Source organism: Podarcis vaucheri, assembly GCF_965113315.1.
Source record: "Podarcis vaucheri genome assembly, chromosome: 14".
Taxonomy (NCBI): domain Eukaryota; kingdom Metazoa; phylum Chordata; class Lepidosauria; order Squamata; family Lacertidae; genus Podarcis; species Podarcis vaucheri.
This window is the reverse complement of record NC_138752.1, coordinates 36,997,222-37,019,351: the sequence shown is the minus strand read 5'-3', so window position 1 is coordinate 37,019,351 and position 22,130 is coordinate 36,997,222. Positions and strand designations below refer to the sequence as shown.

Here is a 22,130-nt window from a genome sequence, read left to right as displayed (position 1 = left end):
GCAGCAGCTGCACGACGCACCCACGGCCGGGCACTTTGGCACGGAAAAAACGGTGGAATTAGTCGCAAGGGACTTTTGGTGGCCCAGACTGAGAGGGGAAGTCGCGGACTACGTTGCGAGGTGCGACACCTGCCAGAGGGCCAAACCGGTGCACAAACCACCGGCGGGACTGCTGGAACCGCTGCAAACGCCGTTTGAACCGTGGGAGAGAGTGGCCCTGGACTTTGTTACGGATCTACCCAGCTCGAGAGGCAAGACAGCTGTACTAGTGGTGGTGGACTTGTTCACCAAGATGGCACATTTCATTCCGTGTGCGAAGGTGGCCACGGCGGAACAAACCGCCAAACTGTTCATAGATCACGTGTTCAAAGTGCATGGTCTGCCGCGGTCTATCCTGTCCGACCGCGGGCGCCAGTTCGTCTCGAATTTCTGGCAGAAGCTGATGAGTTTTCTAAATGTCAAGGTCGATCTGGCATCAGCAAGACACCCGCAGACCAACGGGCAAGCAGAGAGGGTCAATGCCATCATGCAGCAGTACCTGAGATGCTATGCCAATCAACAACCTGCGACCTGGGTGGATTACCTGCCGCTCGCCGAGTTCGCTTACAACAACACGAAGCACGTGTCCACAGGGGTGACGCCGTTCTTCGCCAACAATGGGAGGAATCCCAGAACCTTCCCGGGACGGGAGAGAGTGGGGGACGGAGAACCACAGACGGCGGACGCGTTCGCGTCAGAGTTGCAGGCGGTACACGATCAACTCAGACGGCAGCTGGAGCTAGCTAAGCACGCCTACAAGGTGCAAGCTGACAAGCACAGGCGGGTTGGCGAAGAGATCCAAGTGGGAGACTGGGTCTGGTTGGCAGCCCACGCAGTGCCGACCAGGTCACTAGCCAAGAAGAAGTTGGGGCACAAGCAAATTGGTCCGTACCAAGTCGAAGCACAGATCAACCCGGTAGCCTTCCGACTGGCGCTGCCGGAGGGTTCCAGAATGCATCCGGTGTTCCACAGGTCGGTGCTCACTCCCTACAAGGCACCTCACAGATTCCAGGAGCCAGGGACGGCACCGAGTCCGTTCCGGGAGCGGACGGAGACGCGAGGGGTGACGCAGCAAGACCCCATCAACGAGGTCACGGAGATTTTGGACTCCAGATGGGGGGAAGAGGGAGTCGAATACCTCCTAGCCAGAGAGGGCACCCGGGCCAGCGCCAATAGCTGGGTGCCAGACTACGCTTTGGAGGAACCCCTGCTCAAGGACGAGTTTCATGCCCTTTTCCCACACAGACCCATGCCAGCGAGCTTCTTCGACGACTGGCTGTTCACGCCCACACTTTCTTCCAGCACGTTCCATGGATTCGACTCGGACGGGGAACCCGCACTGAGCACCCGTTCCCCAGAAGGATCGCCGGCGGGTTCGGCGTCAGACACCTCGTATTGGTGGGACGATCGACCGGAGGAGCAATGGCGCCGGAAGTGGCTGGAGATGCCAGGTCGAGCGACCGACGCAGAGACTGACATGGACGTGTTCGGGGAGGACCTTGGGTTCGAGCACGGCGGTACAGAGATGGAAGCGGAACAGGTCAACGTCGGCGACCGCGAGGAGGAAGACTCGGAGGTCTTCAGGTGGCGGCCAACCACGGGGAGCGAACTGTATCCGGCATTCCCTCCCGTGATGATGGAGCACCCAGCACCCACACCTGAAAGCGGGGAGGGGGGAAAGGGGGGCTTCGAGGGGGGGATGGATGTCAGGGGTTCAGGAGCAGAGACGCAGAGAAGGGAGGAAGCAGAGAGCGAGGGGGAGGAATCCGAAGGGAAAATGAGTGATGATTACGACCCGAGATCTCCAAGCCTAAGCAGTGAGTCAGAGGACTCCCAAAAGGGAGCCCCAGTGAGCAGAGCAAGGGGGGGATCCGGGGGGACACCCCAGGAGGAAGGGAACAGAGGAGATTCAGAGAGCAGCAGCTGGAAGTCGGGACCCACGCTCATAACTGAGAGCGGCAGCAGCTGGAAGTCGGGACCCACGCTCAAGACTGAGAGCAGCAGGGAGGAAGGTAGCCAGGCATCGGGTTCCGGAGGCTGTCAGCAGGAGGGAGGGCACGAGTCAGGGGTGGTCACGCCCTCCTCAGAGAGCGAGGCAACGGTTAAGAGGAAAGTAGAGAGTTGGGCGCGCGCGCCAAGTTCAAATGCAGCGGAAGCTGGAGCAGTAAGCAGCCCGGAGAGTGAGCCAGGTCCTAAAGCCCGCCGCAAGGAGGCAGAAGGATCAGGGGGGTCAGCGTCAGAGGAGAGTAGAAGGGAGGAGGCCCAGGGGGGCAGAAGGACCCAGAGACGTAGGGAGAGGCGAAGGAGGTGGAGCAAGGCTAGGGTATTAAGCTGGTGTGCAAGAGGCGGGGACTCAGACGGGTCTTCGCCGACCTAGGGCAGAAGGTGTAGAGCTGCACGCTGCAGTTCGGAAATGAAACCTGTAACTTAATAAAGACTCTTATAAAGTGAACGCTGGCGGACTTGGTCCTATGTGAGCTGGGACTGGGTGGCAGCCCTGACACATATGGATCAGTATCTGGTTTAATCTCAGGAGCCAGAGTGGAGATGTGCAGGAAGCACAGTGAGGAGAGGGTGCCCTGCCCTAGTTAGGTAAAGGTACCCCTGACTGTTAGGTCCAGTCGCAAACGACTCTGGGGTTGGGTGCTCATCTCACTCTATAGGCCAAGGGAGCCGGCATTTGTCTGCAGAGAGCTTCTGGGTCATGTGGCCAGCATGACTAAGCCGCTTCTGGCGAATCAGAGCAGCGCACGGAAATGCCGTTTACCATCCCGCCAGAGCAGTACCTATTTATCTACTTGCACTTTGACATGCTTTCGAACTGCTAGGTGGGCAGGAGCAGGGACCGAGCAATGGGAGCTCACCCCGTCATGGGGATTTGAACCGTCGACCTTCCGATCAGCAAGCCCTAGGCTCTGGGGTTTAGACCAGAGCGCCACCCGTGTCCCTCTGCCCTAGTTACTTTTCTTTTATAGCTACCACTCCTTGGCCCTTCTCCCGCAGGAGCCAACCTGCCCCTTCCCTCTTTTCCTACTGAAAGAAAAACACAAAGGACTTATAAAGCTGGATGTCGGAGCCAGGGCAGATTTCAGGAGGAGGGATAGGCATCCTAGGCTGACAGCTGTATGATGGACCCAAGCAGTTCATTTTACTTCTTTGTTGTAATAGTGATTAGCTCCTGACTATTCAGCAAAGGAGTTAAGAGTTACCTGCTGTTTTGTGGGCCTGGAGGACAATCCCAACCTAAAAACTTTTCCTGTGGGGTTGAGACTGGCTAAATATTGACCATGGCTTGGCAACCAAAATGCATTAGCTGTCTTCCCTAGCCCCACTGCTTCCCTGTATCCAAGCTTTTAGATATTAATTGGTTGGAAAGCACTCCGGTCCAAATCTGTCACAAATCAGGAGTGCCCACCCTCCATAGCTTCCACTGTCCAGACCTTTAGGGCACCAGCACAACAGCCACCACTTGATTAAGTTGCCCATTGAGCAAAAGCTCCAACTGGTTCAAGAAACCTAACAAAGTCATGTGCAACAGGGAAAGCCATTCAGCCCCTCCCCCTGCTCAGAGCTTCTTTTTTTGTGATTCTGACATGTGAGAAAATTGCAATTACTGCTCAGACTGTGAGCAGTGCCCAAACAGTGATGCTGCATTAAGCATCAACCCTTTGTCTTCCCTCTACAGCTTACAGGGAAACAAAATAGGTGAATCAGGAGCCAAGGTGATTGCTGATGCCATCCGTACAAATGCCCCCAGCTGCATTGTGGAGATGTGAAAGAGAAACTTCCCTGGAGGAGGTGCTCTGGGATTCCAGGCATCCTGCGCCCTGGAGACATGTCCCTTCCTCACAAATGGCTCACTGACAAGAATGTGGAGCAAAGGCAGATCGCCAGGATGCTGCAATGGATGGTACTAAGTGGGGACGTGGCCTGAGCTGAAGGCAGTTGCGGAAGAGGATGACAAACCTTGTCATTTTCATTCTGGACATTTGTTCCTGCTGGTGAAGGTGGTTTGGTGCTTCAGACATTTTGTGGGGCATCTGCAGCAGTGGTTTGTGCCTTCCTGATAAACTGAAAGTAGCTGACACCACAAGAAGAAACCAGATTGTAAAGTCGTTTATTTTGTGAAACAAGGGGATGAATGTAAAAGTCAAAGAGGTTCAGAGCGAGTCTGGAAAATACATACAACTTGCAAGGCATAAGGAACTGAGGAATCCTCAACACAGAACTAGCACAACAGGTGATACCTGCCACTGTTAGGGGATTGAATCTATAAAATATTTTTCATTTATCCTCTGAAAATAAAATTATACACAGAGGCATTTTGAGACTGGTAGCACTGTGTGGCTTGTGACAAGAGGAAAGTATTCAGTCAAGCCTGTTCAGTGCCTAGAAACCTATTGGCCCAGAATAAGGGGAGAAAAACAGAATAAAACTTGTATTTCTACTAAATGAGGTTTTGTTTTTTTAAAAAAAATGAAAAGTTGCTTAGGAAAACCAAACTGATACCTGGTTTTACATTAGCATGGACATGTGTGGGCAAGGACTTGGTATTAAATAATGAGGTTGGAGATATTATCGTTCTTAGAGCTTCTTTTATCCCAATATGACAGTGCTTTATATGTGCTCATATAGCAAAGGGGTAAATTAGAGACGAAGCAGAGCCCCAAACTAATTGTGGGCTCCTTTCCTGCCGTGTCAGTTTTGGTAAAAGTGATGGAAACATTTGCTGGGGCTCCAATATTCCTTTGTTCTCGGCAAAAGACAGAATTCATTTTCTTCTGCCAAGGGTAGTGAGGCACTTGGGATGATAGTTCAGAATTCAATCTGAAGCCCAGCTGTTAATTTATCCTAAATTGTCCTTTGAAACAATTCCAGATTCATGTTTGTATCAAAAAGATACCAGGAATCTTGCAGGAGTCTAAACTGCTTTGTGTTGCTGGATTGTGTGTGTGTGTGTGTCGCTGGGTCTCTTAAAACTTTGGCACCATGGAGCGTGACATGACAGCTCCCCGAATGTAAGTGTTCTTTCCTTGCTCATGAACTGACAACAGCAAAAGAGCTAAGCTACTTTGAGTTCCAAGATATATTACTACTTTGGTACTCTTTTCACTGGTATCAAGGTTGCCTTACTCTATAGAGTACATCCTGTCAGAGTCATGTGGGTCAACATTTTAGCTTCTCTGTGCTCCTCAAGGTTTGTCTCTGGAGATGACCCGGCTGCTCAAAAGTCATTATCACTCTCCTCCAGGGGCTCGGGCTTCCTCACCCTCCGACTTGCCTTGTTGGGAGAGAGATCCATGCTGTCGTCTTCCAGGTCGTCGTCATCATCATCGTCGTCATCATCCAAATCAATTTCACTATCTTCAGTGTCCTCCTGTAAAAATATTTTATTTATTATTTGGTTTTTTTTAAAAAAAAAATCTGCCCTGTCTTGAAGGCTCAATGTGAGAAACTATTAGACTCAAACCACTAAAAGAGCTTATCATTATTAATAACAAGGCTGTTACTCAATTTAAAATATTTGTCAATTAATCAGCTAAAATTGATATGGTTAAGATCACAAGAAGAGCCTTGCTGGGTCAGGCCAAAGGCCCATCTAGTCTGTCCTCCTGCTCTCGCAGTAGCCAGTCAGATGCTCCAGTGGGAAGTCATCAAGCAGAAATTGGGGGCAACAGTAACCAGTATTCAGAGACATGCTGCCTCTGACACGGCAGGTGGAACATCCAGCTACCAGGGCTAATAGCCATGGATGGCCCTCACAGCATCTTATTGGAGCAATTGTCATGAGGTGCTGTGTGAGGAAGGACATCAATTATTGCGTTCCACCACACAAGCCTCTTCTATGTTCCATGAGGGGAGCTGTGGCGGGAAAAGAGATTTGAAGAAAATCACGTGGCAGCAGCTTGCATGAGTTGCCTTTCCATTTTGACCATGCCCCTCCTTTAAAGTAACAGATAGGAATATTGTACAATAAAGTATATAGCTGAGCATGCGCAGAGTGTTTTGCTTTCCCCAAAACAAATAGCTCTGGCATGGCTTCCAACCAAGATCTGTATTTTAAAATACTGCCCTTGCCTCTCCCTTGATATCTGAGAACACAGGCCAAAACATTTTTGAGGCCTCTCCTGACTGTTTGTGTAAACTCCATATGCCACTATGCATCTCATTGTTATTCACTCTTTTCACTGAGTGCTACCGATGGCTGAAAATTGCTAAAGAAGCTGCAGGGAAGGAAGGCTGTGCACCACCAGAGCTGTGTGTGTGTGGGCCCTGGCAAGTGGAGGCGAAAGCACTGCAGACAGGAGTCACACCCACCTTAGCCTTGGCTCTGGAGACTTTGCGCTTACTGGCTTGGGCTCTGGCTGCCCCGACCTTGGAAGAGAGAGCAGCAGCGCACAGAGGCAACGCGAGATGGAAGCAGAAAGGGGAAAAATTAGGAGAGAGAGAGAAATGAAACCAGCCAATACTGCAAAAATGAATGGGAGTGAAAGAGGCACTGGGGAGAGGGGGCAGAGTCTCCAAAGGAGGGAGGTGAAGACAGGTGAGCGGCACAACTGGGTGGGCTAGGGCAGCTGCCTGCCTACCTGCCTGCCTGCCTGCGGAGAATTCAAGCAGGGCAGGTGGACAGGGTACAGCCCCCTCTCAGTGGCACCAATGAGACCACACCCACACCATACATTTGAAGCACTTATTCCACTTTGACAGCCACGGCATTCCTCAAAGAATCCTGGGAATGGTAGTCTGTGCTGAGAGTACAGTGGTACCTCGGGTTAAGAACTTAATTTGTTCCGGAGGTCTGTTCTTAACCTGAAACTGTTCTTAACCTGAAGCACCACTTTAGCTAATGGGGCCTCCCGCTGCTGCTGTGCCGCTGGAGAACGATTTCTGTTCTCATCCTGAAGCAAAGTTCTTAACCCAAGGTACTATTTCTGGGTTAGCGAAATCTGTAACCTGAAGCATATGTAACCCGAGGTACCACTGTAGTTAGGTGTCAGGAGCAGGTCAGCAATAAAACACCCAGTGTCAGTGAAGCTAACTCTTTATTCAAAGAAACCCAAACAGCTCAGGTGTAGTGATCACAGCATCTCTTTCCAGTAGATCTTGCCCCAATGAGGCAGTTGTGAGTTTCAAATTTTTTTTTTTGGAGAACATCGTGTTTGTTTAAGTCGTATGAGAGTGCTTTAAATGTGTGGTGTGGATGTGACCCAAGTTTCCGTAGAGGTGCCAGGAATCTGCTTGACTGCAATACAGGCTGGGAGAAGGGGCTTGTTTAGAATCACTGTAGGATTGGAAGGGACCCCAGGGGTCATCTAGTCGAGCCCCCAGCAATGCAAGAATCACAGCTAAAAAAATCTCTGGCAGATGACCATCCAATCTTTGCTTAAAAACCTCCAAGGAAGGAGAGTTCGCCACTTTTTGAGGGAATCTGCTCCAAATTATAGCCCAAGCTCTGTGTGGCTGTTATCCTGCCGTAAACTGTTTAAGGGCAGCTGCTTATTCTGAGGCTAGGGCAGAAATGTTCAAACAGGGTTAGGGGCACATTAGTGTGCCACGAGAGAACTGCTGGAGTTCTGAGAAAAATCCACTGTCCACTGCTGGCCTTGGCACATGCAAGACCAATTTCATATCTGCCTTCTCTGCCACCGTGATGCAGTCATAATTAAAAACAACAACAACAAAAAAAACAAACCAAGTTGCAACAACACTGTAAACCTAACACCACAATCTAAAACAGCTATCCAAACAAACACAGCCTCTTTGTGAGCAGCCGCCACCCTGAGCCATTCAAAGGAGGCCTTCGTGTGGCAGCTCCAATTCAGTAAGCCTGGTTTTCACACAGGAAGTGCAAATGCGTTAGTATTTCCTGCATCCGTGCAATGACTTCAGGCTGACCTGAACAATGCATATTCAAAACACAAGCAGCAGTTTCTAGCCAGGGAGGTAGTCTGTCCCAAGGGGAAGAGCCCAGGAGTTTGGCTCCTACATGAATAAAAATGATAGACTTAAGAGAAGCCCAAGCTTTAGTGGCAAATTGCTTTAGAGAAAAAGGTTTTCTTAGTCAGAAAGTACTCAAAAACATTTTGCTGGGAAGAAACACCCTGATATTTAAATACACAGAGTGAAATCTTGCAGATCTTAGGGTGGCCAAATCCCACTGAAAGCAGTGGGACATAAAATAAGAGTTAAATTGCAGTTAGATATTTATTTATTTCAATGGGCCTCAGGCCTAACTACAAATTAATTAATTTTTAGCCCCCACCCCCAGGCCAAAGACTCTCATAAGGCAGTTCATAACTAAAATAAAAACAAATTTCTAGCCCAAAACAATTAATTTTAAGTTATAAAAGGAGCAGCAGTTTACATGATATAGACAAACAACCAAATTCTTTTGAAAGCAGTTTAAAGCACATTTGAAAATAACTAGAGGGAGATCCTGTGCAAAGAGGATGAGCAATTCAGCAGGGATAGAGCCACCACTGAAAAGGCCCTGTTTCTTGTGCCTGCCATCCTGATGGGGCTTAATGGAGAGCCCTGATATCACCACAGTAATGCTTAGGTATGAATGACCTGGAATGTATCAGCAAGACAGCTAGGCCTTCCTTGTCCTCTGCAAGTTGTACCAATGACATGGCAAGTGGGGGGGGGGGAGCAGAAAAGCACTGAGCATGGTGCGGTCATGTCTTTTCCTGGATGTAATTTTCTTTAGCAATTTTCTTTAGGACAGACAGAAAAAACAGAGCTGCCGGCGGCTGCATGCTCCTCGTCACTTTCATCTGTCCCACTAGGGTAGTAGCAGCACAGGTTCCGCAAAGACCAGTTAGCATCCCCGTCAATCAAGATCTGTCTTTATCTCTTGTAAAGTGCTTAATGCTTTTAGTAACAGTAAAATTACCAGGCGCCGTATGATAAATTTTGAAGGCAAAAGAAATGATAGTGATGGCGTGATCACAAAAGGAGTCTCTGTCCCCAGAGAGAGGGGGAGGGACGGAGGGACAGACAGACCTCTGAGAAGCATCGCTTGCCAGTCTGCTGCTCTGCTTACCTAACTTAATCGCAAGAACAGCAGGAAAAGGCAAAGAAGTGGCTGCACTAGGAAGGAGAGAAAGAGACCTACAGAGAAGAGAAGAGATGAGATGGGGAAGATGCAGGAGCTTTTGAGGAAAGTGGGGGAGACAGAAACAGAAAGTGAAATAAGGCAGGGGAAACTGAAGAGGCAGGCTACCTGTTGCAGAATGAGAAGGTATGCCATGGAAAAAGCACCTTTTTGCCAATAGCGTCTTTAGCGACTACTTACATCGTCCTCTGTGTCTCCACCTTGCATTGTTCCTACAATCCGTTTGTTTGGTCTCCCTGGAGCAGAGAAGGAGACAGAATCAATGAGAATGTGGCTGAACACACAACAATGCTGGGTATCTTTCTTTCTAAGGAGCCAAAGGTGGTATAAGAGGCACTTGACGCTCAGACTCATCCTGCCAGTATCCCTGTTCTCAGATTTGGGGTGGGTGGCTGTAGGGTTTGTTTGTTTGTTTGTTGTAGTCTCTTTGACCAGAAATGACGAGAGGGAGAAGAGAAAATGAACATGGACCTAGCAGGCAACAATGCCTCAGGTCACACCTTTCTGATTGTGTTAGAAAGAAGATGCTTTGAAAGGCTATGTTGGATTTAGAGAAATAATAAATAATAATAAATCAAATGAAGTGCTAGAGAGTCCTAAATATGTGATCTGTTTTCTGCCTGAGAGGCCAAGAGTGGCAAACATTTGCTGCCTGTCAGAACGGGACCTTTCTTGATGGAGCTCCTGTCCTTCCAAAAGCTGTAGGACAATCCACATGCCATCTATGGGGAACACCTTTTCACTTACCCCTGCCTTTGACGGGATGACACAAACTTAAATAAAGGCACATTAGGTTAAGCTAATATGTCAGCTTTGCTCTAATGACTGCTTTCTGTGTTCCAGTAAAGGTCACAGCTCTTTTGCAAGGAGGGGCCGAGAGCACTTGACCAAAGCAGGAGACAGCTGACATTCGGAGACAGATGCAAGGAGCTCCTGAAGTCATTTGGTGCATTAACGCTTCCAGCTTAACATTGTTGGTGAGGCTCCAGAGAGGCTCCACAATGCGCTGCCATCCTTGTGGTGTCATAATATGAGAATCTGGGGAAGGAGTGGGAAAGCAACTGCATCTCTTGCTCTTGGTTGAACTAGAGGAGCCGTTCTGGGGATGGAGCCACATGCACAGGGTTCAGTTATAGCAGAGGTGGGGAATCCTTGGCCCTCCAGACATTCCTGAATCATCTATGGCTATTGGCCATGGTTGCTGGAACTGATGGGAGTTGTAGTTCAGCAGCAGTTCAGCTACGTACTTCAGAAGGGACAAATATTCCCCACCTGTGGGTGAAACCATTTTTTAAATGAGTCCAGAGCTCCACTTACTCTAAGGGCCATACTAGAAGTGACAGGACAATTCTGTGTATTTAAACATTAAAAAGGCCCCAATTAAGTGGAAAATGTGGCAGGGGGAGGAGGATTTGATTCAAAAAACAAACAGGATGCATGGATCTTTCCTGCCCACCCACAGCTTAGCTCCCTGCAATGGGGAGATGCTTTTCCAATTCTGAAAGTGAACCAATATGGAGATAAGTTCTTCAGGAGAGGAACTGCAAGACAGAAAGTATGCAGCTCACCCGCCGGCCATAAAAAAAATCACCTCATAGCTCCTAACTTCTAAATGCCTGAGGCAGTATCATATTCAGTAAACACATAATTGTTCCTATAAATGTGTAGCTCGGCCAGAAATGCAACTCCAGAAAGCGGCTTGAGAAAGAATATATTTTAGACTCCCAATCTCATTTTGTTGGCCAGCCCTTCCCAGAGCTGAGAAAGTATTTCAAAATTGTAGGCGGCACCATCAAGTTTCTAGGCACTTGCTGTTTCCCACCGCCCTGCAGGACAAACCACTCAGCCCCTTGGGTCCCTTTCATCTGCAATGGAGCGTCCACCAGGTGTACAGGTACAGGTACCTTGCATCAGCATCTCCATGGCCGTATGCTGCTTCATTAGCTGCCTGTCTTCCATGTCACTGTCAGATCCCTCATCCTCATGGATCTCTATGTCCGAGTCGTCATTGTCTAAATAAAAACAAGAATGCCCACCAAAGACAGTTATTAGGACATCAGCTCCATCTCTTTCTGTTCTTTGCTTCAGCTTGAAGGAATGATTGTGGGCTGACAGGCAGACCACAGCTCAGCAACAGAGTAATTGCTCTGTGTGCAAAAGAGATCTCCGGTTAAGACTCGGGAAAGAACTTTGTTTCAGGCATGGCACAGGGGAATCCACAGTCAAGAGTACACAACTTTAAATAATAATAACAAAAAAAACCCAGTCGAGGTGAGGAATGACCTTTTAATTGAGATGGCAGAGAAGAGGTGCTCCAAGCTTCCCCTCAGTGCTGCTGCTTCTGTCAAAAGTATTCCCTTCTGGGACTACTATTAGCATCGTTTGATAGGGGTGGAAAGGATAGGGGGATAGGCTCTTGGTTGCCATCTCCCTCACACTGTAGGTGTTTAAATCCTACTGCCATTTAAGCAGTCTGAACAATGTGCAGGATTGCAGAGCAAGAAGACAGCACTGCTTCTGTCCAGAAAACTCACATATTGATATGAATGGAACAAAAGAAGACTGTCCACTAAAGGAGACCCTCCATTTATTGATTTCAGATCTTTTACTCTCAGAGATCTAATTCTACAGTGTGTGAAGGTCAGGAGTAGCTACGTGGTCACAGCCATTAGATTTTTCATGTGGTCTCTGCAATGATCACACTTAAGAGAATCAGCTTGGAAATTTGATAACATTGCTCATTCCTTCTTATCATGCCGGCCAGCTATTCCCAACAGAACACAAGATGAGCAGTGATAAATATAGGGTGCATTTGCTGTCAAGCTGTGTGAGCCCGCTCACAGATAACTATTTACCCCTGTTCCTAACACTGGAACCTGCAGCTCAGTTCAATGGAGCTAGCCGGACTTTGAAATATGCCAGAAACAGCTCCCCAAGCTGCCTTCCATCTCATCTCCCGCAGATAAATGACGCAATTGATTTCCATGCCCTTCTCAAACACAGCTAAAGGATCCAGAGAAATCGGACGCCTATCAGAACACACAGAGACACAAATACCCATAGGTTTGCATGGGGAAGATAGTGGCTAATCAGAGCGTTTCAGAAGTTACAAATGTAGGGGTGGAGAACACTTTGAAATTTGATTGTTGCCTACACATTCATCACAAACAAGGTTTTGGAAGTTTCTCTCTCTTTTCTTTTTACTGTGATCTTTTCTAAAGAGAATCAGTGCCATCCAAAACCACCAGGAAGCAGGGAGGTGCCTCACTTAGGGGAAAGAAAGATCAAGATGTTCTCAATTCAAGAAGATTTGTAGAAAATTAAGGATCTCTCACCCAAGTGAAATTAACAAACTGACGTAGTAATAATTATTGTAACAACAACAACAGGGACAAAATGGGCTGCAGATTAATTACAAAATGTTCTTCTCTACATTCCAAACTTCTATTAGTTTTTGGTCCTGGTTCAATGGTTATGGCTTCCCCCAGAGAATCTTGGGGATTGTAGTTCAGGAACTTCTAACAGAAGATTCTCAGCACCCTCACCCAAGTCCCCTGCAGAGAGGACAGACTATTTCATCAGTTTAGAACTGAACGTTAATGGGGTGGAGGAAACTGTGCTGCACACCATCAGCCATGGCATGTCACCTGTCCTTCCTACAATAATGCAAAGTGGGAACAGAAAGGATGCAGTTCTAAGGGGGAAGGCTTCCTCTCAGAGGCGGTGGAGTGATGGTTGCCTGCCTGATATACTGCTGCCACCGCCACCTTCTTTCCTCCAGGCAGGGAGTGGGGGACGTCCAACCCACAGGCCAATCCTGGCCCACAAAGGGATCCAATTGGCCACCGGGCCATTTCCCCCCAAACCACCCCCACCTCCTCATCAGCTGAGGTCACAGGTGATATCAGCTGATGGCTGGGAGGGTAGAGCATGGTCGTAGCCAATGGAGGGGGGCAGGAAGGGGCAGCTGCCCCCCAATAAATAAAAATACATAGCTGAGGTTCTGCCCCCCCAACAAAAGTCCTGGCTATGCCCATGATTGGCTGCACCACCCCATTCCCAGCAAGGACCAGTATCATGCAGCTTAGGCAGCAGGATTTAATCTCAACTCACCAGCTGCCTTCTCCTATAAGGGGGCAGGGATGGCGGATGGCAGATGGAGGACTCCCTCACACCACTGCTGCCACCCATCCCCTTTAAAAAGGAAGCAAAGTACCATTTGAAATTGCCTCTCCCCACCACTTTAAAGGAACCCATGCTGTGGTTCCATAAAGCAGCTATTAACTAAAAATACAAATGACTTCCCTAAAATATCCTAACATGTAGATGGAATCAGATGAGAAGGTAGTACAAATTGTGTGTTTGTATGCCACTAATTTCAGATGAAAACCAAAACTGAAGAAGGAAAGAACGACCCACACCAAACCCCAAATGTGTTTAATAAATCTTTCACTGATCATACTTTGTTTCCACCTTAGCTGCAGGCAGAACCCACCAATAGATGTGTCACTTTCTCAATAAAGCTTTGTTCAAGCCAAGAACAATATGTGCTTCATGTTCACTGTGGGAACTCAGATTTCCCCACGGATCAAAGCTGCTCTTGTTTGCCCCAGTTGCTTCAAATCTTTGTAAACAAAAGCAAATATGTGATATACTCCATTTGAGCAGCTAAGCCCCAGGAGCTCATCCATTGCTTCCCCAAACAGAATTTTGCCAATACTGTAACAACAAACAACTGAGTTTGTAAAACAGACGCAGTTTTATGATTGAGAAGGAATTATGCTCCAAAGGAAAGCTCTGTCATTGAAAGTCCAGGCCTGTGTACTTCAGCAGACAAGCCTCTGGGATGAGGATCCTGGTTCAAATCTCATCTTACCTATTCACTCACTGAGATGGCCTTCGGCAAATCTCAAAGCCTCAGTACGCCATCAGCATATGGTGTTCACTGAGAGTATGTCCATGAACTGCTCTGAACGTTCTAAGAATTACATATCTGAGCAAGTGTATTTATTCTCCTTCAGACTCCTCTAAATTCATTTTTTAAAGTCCTTCGGCTTCATGTTCAAGTCTGATTATGCTCAGCTTTGCTCATAGCCATCTTTTCAGAGAACCATCTAATTGTAGAGTTGGAAGGGGCCTTGGAGATCATCTGGTTCAACCTCCTGCTCAATGCAGAATCAAGTTCCAGGGTAAAAATCAGCTGGGGGAAGGCCCTTTCAAGTCTCCTTCTACAAGACAGCTGCAAGATGAAAAAAAATTCAGGATCCACAACAGGCATGGGGAAACTTTGGGCCTCCAGATGCTGCTAACTACAACTCCCACCAGCCCCAACAAGCATGGCCAATGAGCAGGGAATATGGGAGTTGTAGTTCATCAACTTCTGGAGCACCAAAGTTTCCTCATGCCTGATCTACAAAGACCCAGCAAGCCAAAACACTAGTCCTCAGCAGAACCAACAGTGCTCTGCTACTTAAAGCCTGCTGCCACATACAAAAGGACAAAGACAAGGAAGGTTGAGATAAAACTATTAACAAGCTGGAACTACCAAAAGCGACTTGAAAAGCTTCAGCCAGTCTCAGTCAAAAGCAAAAATTCCCTTAACTGATCCACAAGAGAAAACCTTCTGGGTTTCTCCCTCACATGCCCCCTGCCTCCCAATAAATGTTCAAGGCATACAAAGCAATACTAAAATAACTGGGATGATTCACCTAAGGGTCTCTGCTGACGTCTTAGTTAAGAATAAGCCAAAACTGAAATAACAACATCAGGATAAAATTGCTCCTTCCAATCTGTCACTGATCCAAATTTTCTGTCAAAAGTTAGCATGTGGGCAACCTTATTAATTATAGTTCCCTTGGTATTAAAAGCAGGCCTAAATACTCCCTCCCACTAGAGAGATTTGACCTAGAGTAAAAAGAGAGGAAACATTGACTGGAATTGCTTATCAGATGAAGAGCAGCATCTTTGGCTAATTAAATAGAGTTACTTATTTTCATATGGCTTAAACAGGACCCAATACTATAAGACCCGGTTTTAGTTCAATGTAATCCGCAAATCGGTGAATTAATCCAGTTTTGCATATTCATCTGCAAAAGTTACTAGCTCATAGAAAGTTTTCTGCTTGCCTCTTGCATGCCTGTAACTTATATTAGCCATTTATACCCTAAAGGAGGAATATGTTGTTGCTCCTTGCCTGGTTGTAGGTTTTCTTAGCTAGTACAGGTGCCCAGGTGAGTTGCAATTTACAGCTTTGAATTAATAGTCAGGTGGATAATAAAAAAAACAAAACCTGTTTTTTGTTGGATAGGCCATCCATCAATTTCTTTCACTCCATTGGTGTCTAGTCATTCCCCATAGTTGCCCCTTCCACCAGACCAGTTGCCATTTGGCTCTTCCACTCCACTAACAGGCAATGCACTGGCCACATCAGAGTAAAGAATGTGAGAGTGTAAGGCCCCCTTCTATGGGACCAACTACTGTTTGGTTCCGCCAAGATGATGTGTGCCAGGCGCATTCCACCCAAATCATTATGCAACCTTATTACAGATGAACTGGTATCTGAATTTACTCTTTACCCCTTCTATTATCACTCTTTCCTTTTTGTAGCCAACGGATTGGTGGCCATGATTTTACACATTAAAGTGTCTTGAGCAAATGGGTGGGGGGGGGAGTGGCATATAAATGCGGTCAATAAATAATACAACAAATCCCCTATTATTAGCACACAGCAAGGGAAAACTGCTTCATAGAGTTGTAGAGTTGGAAGGGACCGTGAGGGTCCTCTAGTCCAACCCCCCTGCAGCTAATGGGTTTGATACTACATTGTTAAAGTGAAAGTGACTCACCTCTGTTTCTAACAATAATAGGGCTTACCCACCATGCTACCCATAATGCAGCTGATTTGGGGCTCAGAGATAGATATTTAGACAGTAAGCAGCCATGACCTACCCAAAGCTCCCATCACTGAAATGGGGTGGGTGGGGGGCAACAGACAATATACAGCCTTGACTTCCCATTCTGCCTTGAAAATAGTAAATTGAGTGACAGGACAATCAAGCAGAAAGAGAAAACTGCTGTAGCTCCACATGCCTCTCTGCCTGCCTGGTGTTTAGTTTCCACCTCAATTGACCATGGTAACATGAAAACAGAAAGGCTCAAACTGCATGGGACCCTGGGTCTGCAGACACCCGGAAAAGATAACAAACAGAGCTCACTTCCACTCTTCAGCAAGCGCTTCTCTTCCTCCTTCAGCTTGTTCTGCATCAAACGCAAAGTGTTCTCTGCTTCCTGCAGGGAAGGGAAAACATCAAAATCAGAAAGGCAGCTGCACCATGCTTCCGCTCAGGAGGGTAACAAGACATAAGCTGCTGCTTAGGTTAATATCAAAGGCTTTGCAGCCAGCTTAGTTCCATAGAATGGGACTTTAAAAAAAAGTGACTATAAGTTTCTCTCTAAATTAGATCAACTCTAGCTGTTCAAAAGTGCTGCAAACCTTTGAATCTGGGCACATTCCTGTTTGATTCGTGCCAGAAGATTATTCCATGAGGTTCAGTAGACTAAAACACTTTTTATGTAACTTGTTGGTTCAATAAAAGAACATCTACAAATGTTAATCAACTGTCTATGAGAATCCATACAATTTTTGTGTGTGCTAGCCATGAGGAAAGTAAAGCCACTTTCCCTGCAACCAGTATGAAAGCTAACTGGGCTGAATCAGAGCACTTTGGTTCTTAACCCTAGCCTGCTTAGAAGAAGCACCTCCTGAGCTCATTCCAGTCATGTCTGCTAACTTCATTTGCAGATGGAGCCAGCTCAGAGTTGCTGCCTTGTGGCACAGCAAGGCACAATGGTAAATATTAAAGGGAAGGGTAAGTGCTGTCACACACTAAAGGGAGTGGGGGAGAAGAGCAGAATGACAAGGGCAGAGGAGAAAGTGCTTCTAGCCTCCATTTTTATTTACTAGTCTGCTTTTTTTAAGCCGGCAAGTAAAAATTCAGATATGCACTGCCAGTTGTGTTGGTTTTATGCTTCTTTGTGCAGTTGCTGCGGCAGAACGAAACAAAGAGCTATATCCTAAAGCCATGGACAACACTTGGAAATGTATTCCAAGTGCTACTGTGACTACTTGTACACTCACAGCACCTGCACATGGGTTTATGCAATTAATCTAGGAAGGGAAATATCCTTCAAAGGTCAAAAACTTAAAGCAATATCATCACTATTATGCTGACAACAATATGGCAAAACAGCCAGTTCTATGAACTTCCCTGCTTTCTCTGCCTAAGGTAGAATACATGTTCCAGAGTGATGCACATAGGCTCATGTTTCTTACCATAACACATTTTCTTACATTGCTTACTCCTTGATTCCAACTATGGTCGAGAGAAGCAAACTTATGTGAGCTCTAGCCCACAAACACCGTTCAGGACCTTGTGGGTAGGTTCACTGACATACAAAGGGAGTGTGGTGGTGGGGGAGACATGCAATTAACGAATGAGAACAGGGTGCAAGATCTGCTTCCTCTGTGCCCGCTACCTCTTCTCTCTCACTGGTTGACAAACAGGAAGGAGGCAGAGACCCAACAGGAAGAGACCCTTCTCCTGCCAGCTTGCATAGGATCCCACCAGGGCTCATTTTACTTGTTAGATTATTTATAAACCACCACTCATCAAAACAGATTGGATGGATTTCATAATTTATTGTGTTTGTTTTCATAAATAGTTTTTTTTTAAAAAAAAAGAAGTTTGCTTTTAGAATTGTATGATACTGTTAAAGCAACAAACGAAAAATAAAAAGGAAAGTCAACATAGGAAAGGAGGACACAAAGGCTTCCTATGGGCATCTTAGTTGGCCACTGTGGGAACAGAACGCTATATACCAAAGGGGTCTTTGTCCTGATCCTGCAAGCCTCTTCATATGCCTACCCTTCCTGTCCACTGGGCCAGCTTGGACAGAAAGGGCTATCAAAAGGTACCCTTTGGGGCCAGGACCTTGCCTAAGCCACACAATCTTCTTGGCTTTGGGACATTTCTTGGCATCCATTGGCTCATCTCACCTTGGACAGCTACCAGTGGCTGACCCCTGCCACCGAGGGAGAGAGGAAAGGGAAGAGGAATGTTCAGGGGGGTGGGACTAGATGACCCTTGAAGTCCCTTCCAACTCTGCAATTCCATAATTCTATAATCTACATCCATGGGTATTGCCTCTGCAAGCAATCCTGGAATGACAACATAAGAAGGGCTTGCTGGATCAAGCCAGCAGCACATCAATTCCAGCCTCCTGTTCTCACAGTAGCCAACCAGATGCCCCCCTCCTATAGGAAGCCCACAAACAGGACCCGAGTTCAACAACACTCTCCCCATCTGTGAGTCCAAGCAACTGGTTTCCAGATGCATAATGCCTTTAACAGTGGAGGTAGAGCATAGCTATCATGGTTGGCAGCCTCTACGAATTTGTCTAATCCTCTTTTAAAGCCACCAAAAGAAATCCATCTAGTTACACTAGCCTACTAGCTACAGTTGCTCTGCACCGAACTGAACTGATTGCAAATCTTAAGATGATTTCCTTGTATCTCACTCCTGCTCCAATAGGCACAACAGATTGCCTGATATCATGACAGACAGAGTCTCCAGTGAGAAAGTGTTAGACATAGCATTTGGGAGCCCTGTCTACCACAATGGTAAATGCATTCATTTATTTCCCATTGTCACAGATACTAATTAATAGTTTTCCAAAGGTCACCCCTGGGGGCAGAGTGGGGAGAGTACAGGACCCAGAGGCAATCAATCATTTTGCAAAAAGCTATAGAAGGGGGGTATTGATCTTAGAAGCAGAACGGAACTGAGCATCTGCAAAGCTATTTCCAAAGAGTCTAATAGCAGCCGCTATGGAAGGGTACTGTGAAAAACATGCCATCAGTTAGCAGGAGGCTGATGATCTATTGCTAAACAAGCTCTGAAAGGCACAGCATTGTTTAACCAATGATATTCCCAGTGAAGCCTCTGCTGCCTTGGACATCCACAACCTGCTCAGGTACACACTGAAAGCATTCTGCTTACCACAAAGCAATCTGACTTCTATAGGCAGAATTAAAATACAATTAGAATGTAAACCATTTACTGCCTTTATTCCAAATTCTATCTTGTCGGCAGGACTTTGGATGCCAGTTTTCTACCCTTCCCTGCGCCTTCTCTATTCTTGGATGTAAAAACTGCTGTAGAATCTATATGGCATGTTTCTTTTGACTGATTCAGCAAAAAAAAAAAAACCTATTTTGGGTATACTGGACTCCACAGCAGCTCTGTATGAAGGGGATGTCTAAGCCAGATGCATTTTGGAGGTGTAATGCTAGAAATGTCTCATTGAGGCATATGATGTGGGCTTCCCCTGAAATGCCCTGTTTGGTCTGAAATTGCTGTCTGTATAAATTTTGTACTGGCAAAATATCTGCAGATGTTTGTGTACTTTAAGTTATATTCCTGCAAAATAAGGACTAACAACTGGACAACAAAAATGGAATTTATGAGCCCTTGCAGTTGCTAAGAGACATATACCTTGAGCGTGGAAGGATAAATATTCACCATCTACAGTGGTGCCCCGCAAGACGAATGCCTCGCAAGACGGAAAACCTGCTAGACGAAAGGGTTTTCCATTTTTCAATGCGCTTCGCAGGACAAATTTCTCTATGGGCTTGCTTCGCAAGACGAAAATGTCTTGTGAGTCTTGAGATTTTTTTTCGCTCCCCCCCTTTTTCTAAGCCGCTAAGCCTTTAATAGCCTTTTAGCAGCTAAGCCGCTAAGCCTTTAATAGCCGCTAAACCGCTAATAGCGCTAATCCGCTAATAGGGTTGCTTTGCAAGACGAAAAAACCGCTAGACAAAGATACTCATGGAATGGATTAATTTCGTCTTGCGAGGCACCACTGTATTATGCAACAGTTTAAAGTCCTTAATGCCCTTGCTGCAGTTGAATGCACTTTCTTGAAACACCAACTTCCTTTGGATATCTGTTTTGACATTTGGAGGGCATTTATGAATCTGTATGTGTATCTTAAGATGGACGTATTGATGTTTATTTTATTGTGAATGTGAGATGACAATTGCGCTTTTGCTTTCTTTAATAAATCTGCAGTAAAAAAGAAATGTAAATTTCTTGGAGCAAGAAATGTAAATCTTATCTTTTCTCAGTAGACTGTTTTCTACATATCCTTTCCTAGCCTCCCTCCAGGCTTTGTGGAAGGGTTTTTATGGGGGGGGGGTGTTTTGTTTTACTATGCATTTGGTATGCTTTATTTTGTATTTTTCTGTTGTGAACCACTCTGGAATCTTTGAATAAAGGACAGTATACAAATGTAATAAATAAATAATAATACTTCAAACTCAATATTCACAAGTCAGAGAAAGCTATCGTTTCAGAAGGCATCAGGGAAGCTATGTGATCCCGCCCCCCCCGCCCCCCAGATACTTGGCTATATGTACCAACAGTTTGGCTTAGTAAAAGGTAGCTTCTGAGGAGCTGGGTTTTCTCAAATCATACATGACACATGACTTTAAGTTGCCAAGAAAACGTCCCTGGACATTTTGCTAGCAATAATAATAAAATAATAATAATAATTTTATTATTTATACCCTACCCATCTGACTGGGTTTCCCCAGCCACTCTGTGCGACTTACAGCACATAAAAATTGCATAACGTTAGACATTAAAATTTTCCTGATACAGGGAAATGTATGACTGATGGGGAGCTGCAGTCCAAAATATATGGAGGGCAGCAGGTTGGGCGACGCTGTTTTAGCTGGAGAAGCCAGAAACTGACCCTGGGTCCTCCTCCTCTGTGCAAAGCAGTTGTTCCGTCACCAAATTACAATCCCTGCCCAGCAAAGGGTCCTTTAGAAAGACAACGGGCTCAACACTTGCACAGCATCCTGTCCCCTGACTAATCATGACTTACGCTATAAAAAAATCATTACAAATCAGTCTTTAATTTTAAAATATTTCCTATCCTGCAGTTGAACTTTCTCTCCCCCCATGTGTTCTTGAAGGAATTAATAAGCATCATGACTGACTGCTTCATCTGGTAGTCAACAACCCTGTCAACTTTTTAAAAGATATAACTAAATGAATTTTGACAAGCAGCTGGCAGAAAAAAGTGAAACTTCTGTAACATACTGGAGAAATTCCCAACACAGGTGCGCAACCATTTTCAAGCTCTCTTCACCATTAGCCAAGGTAAAGCAGCCCACCTCAGGCAGCAGATTTGAGAGCACATTAGAAAAAGCAGCAAGTTCTCATTTAATTCTTATATTTTCCAACATTTGGAACCTATTTGCATCATCTGCCTCAGGCATCAGGCCATATCCACCAGAGAGAAAAACCTTCCCGCAATTATTCGTGCTCTGGTAATATTGCTGTTGGTTATTGCAATTTGTCATTGCAGCCATCCCATCAGGCCATAGCAGAGGGAGAGAGACGGGACTGCGGGGCATTTTCTTGCCCTCTGCTGAAAGAACAGCAATATTTGCCTCCTCATCTCCTTGAAATCGTTTCATTTCGGTGATCATTACAAGATTAAGTGTTTGTGTCTATGTTTCTTTTTCTCCTTTTCCCTCCCTAAAGTCTGCTCCTATTGCATCATATTTTTTCTTAGATTGTATGTCTGAAGGACTCAGTTCTCTGGGAGCATTTCTCAGCTGAGGAGCAAAATAAAAATGTTTTAAATAAATATGAAGACTAGGTGTTACCTTAAGAAAATTGGTTCAGAACCTGACAGCAACATTTTAAAAGCCTTTCTCCACCCCCACCCTCCAGTATTTTATTTTTAAGCAAAGAAGAATTTGAGGCAAATCTGCTACATCTATCTAAGCTTAGTGGCCAGTTCCTTAGCATTTGCTTTTTCAAGTTTAGGAATGTGAGCCACTGACTTTGGTCCCAGAACACTGCCACCCCAGTGATGACAAATCTCACCATATCTCTCA

The 22,130-nt window shown here is 46.0% G+C and overlaps 2 protein-coding genes across 6 annotated transcripts in view; one reads left to right on the top strand and one right to left on the bottom strand.

The window, feature by feature from the left end:
- NLRC3 (NLR family CARD domain containing 3) overlaps positions 1–4,503 on the top strand; it is a 38,614-nt gene extending 34,111 nt beyond the window's left edge. For all 4 annotated transcript variants that reach the window (XM_082199072.1, XM_082199070.1, XM_082199069.1 and 1 more), the window contains one exon: positions 3,725–4,503. In XM_082199072.1, coding sequence (XP_082055198.1) covers positions 3,725–3,815 — 91 coding nt within the window. In that variant the 3' untranslated portion in view covers positions 3,816–4,503. The remainder of the gene's footprint in view (positions 1–3,724) is intronic.
- Positions 4,140–22,130, bottom strand: part of CLUAP1 (clusterin associated protein 1) — a 56,602-nt gene continuing 38,611 nt past the window's right edge. The window contains exons 9-13 of one of the 2 annotated variants that reach the window (XM_082199194.1): positions 16,372–16,444; positions 11,062–11,169; positions 9,338–9,393; positions 6,358–6,414; positions 4,140–5,416 (exon numbers count right to left, since the gene is read on the bottom strand). In XM_082199194.1, the coding sequence (XP_082055320.1) occupies positions 5,264–5,416; positions 6,358–6,414; positions 9,338–9,393; positions 11,062–11,169; positions 16,372–16,444 (447 nt within the window). In that variant the 3' untranslated portion in view covers positions 4,140–5,263. The remainder of the gene's footprint in view (positions 5,417–6,357; positions 6,415–9,337; positions 9,394–11,061; positions 11,170–16,371; positions 16,445–22,130) is intronic. The other variant, XM_082199195.1, reaches the window with a different exon arrangement.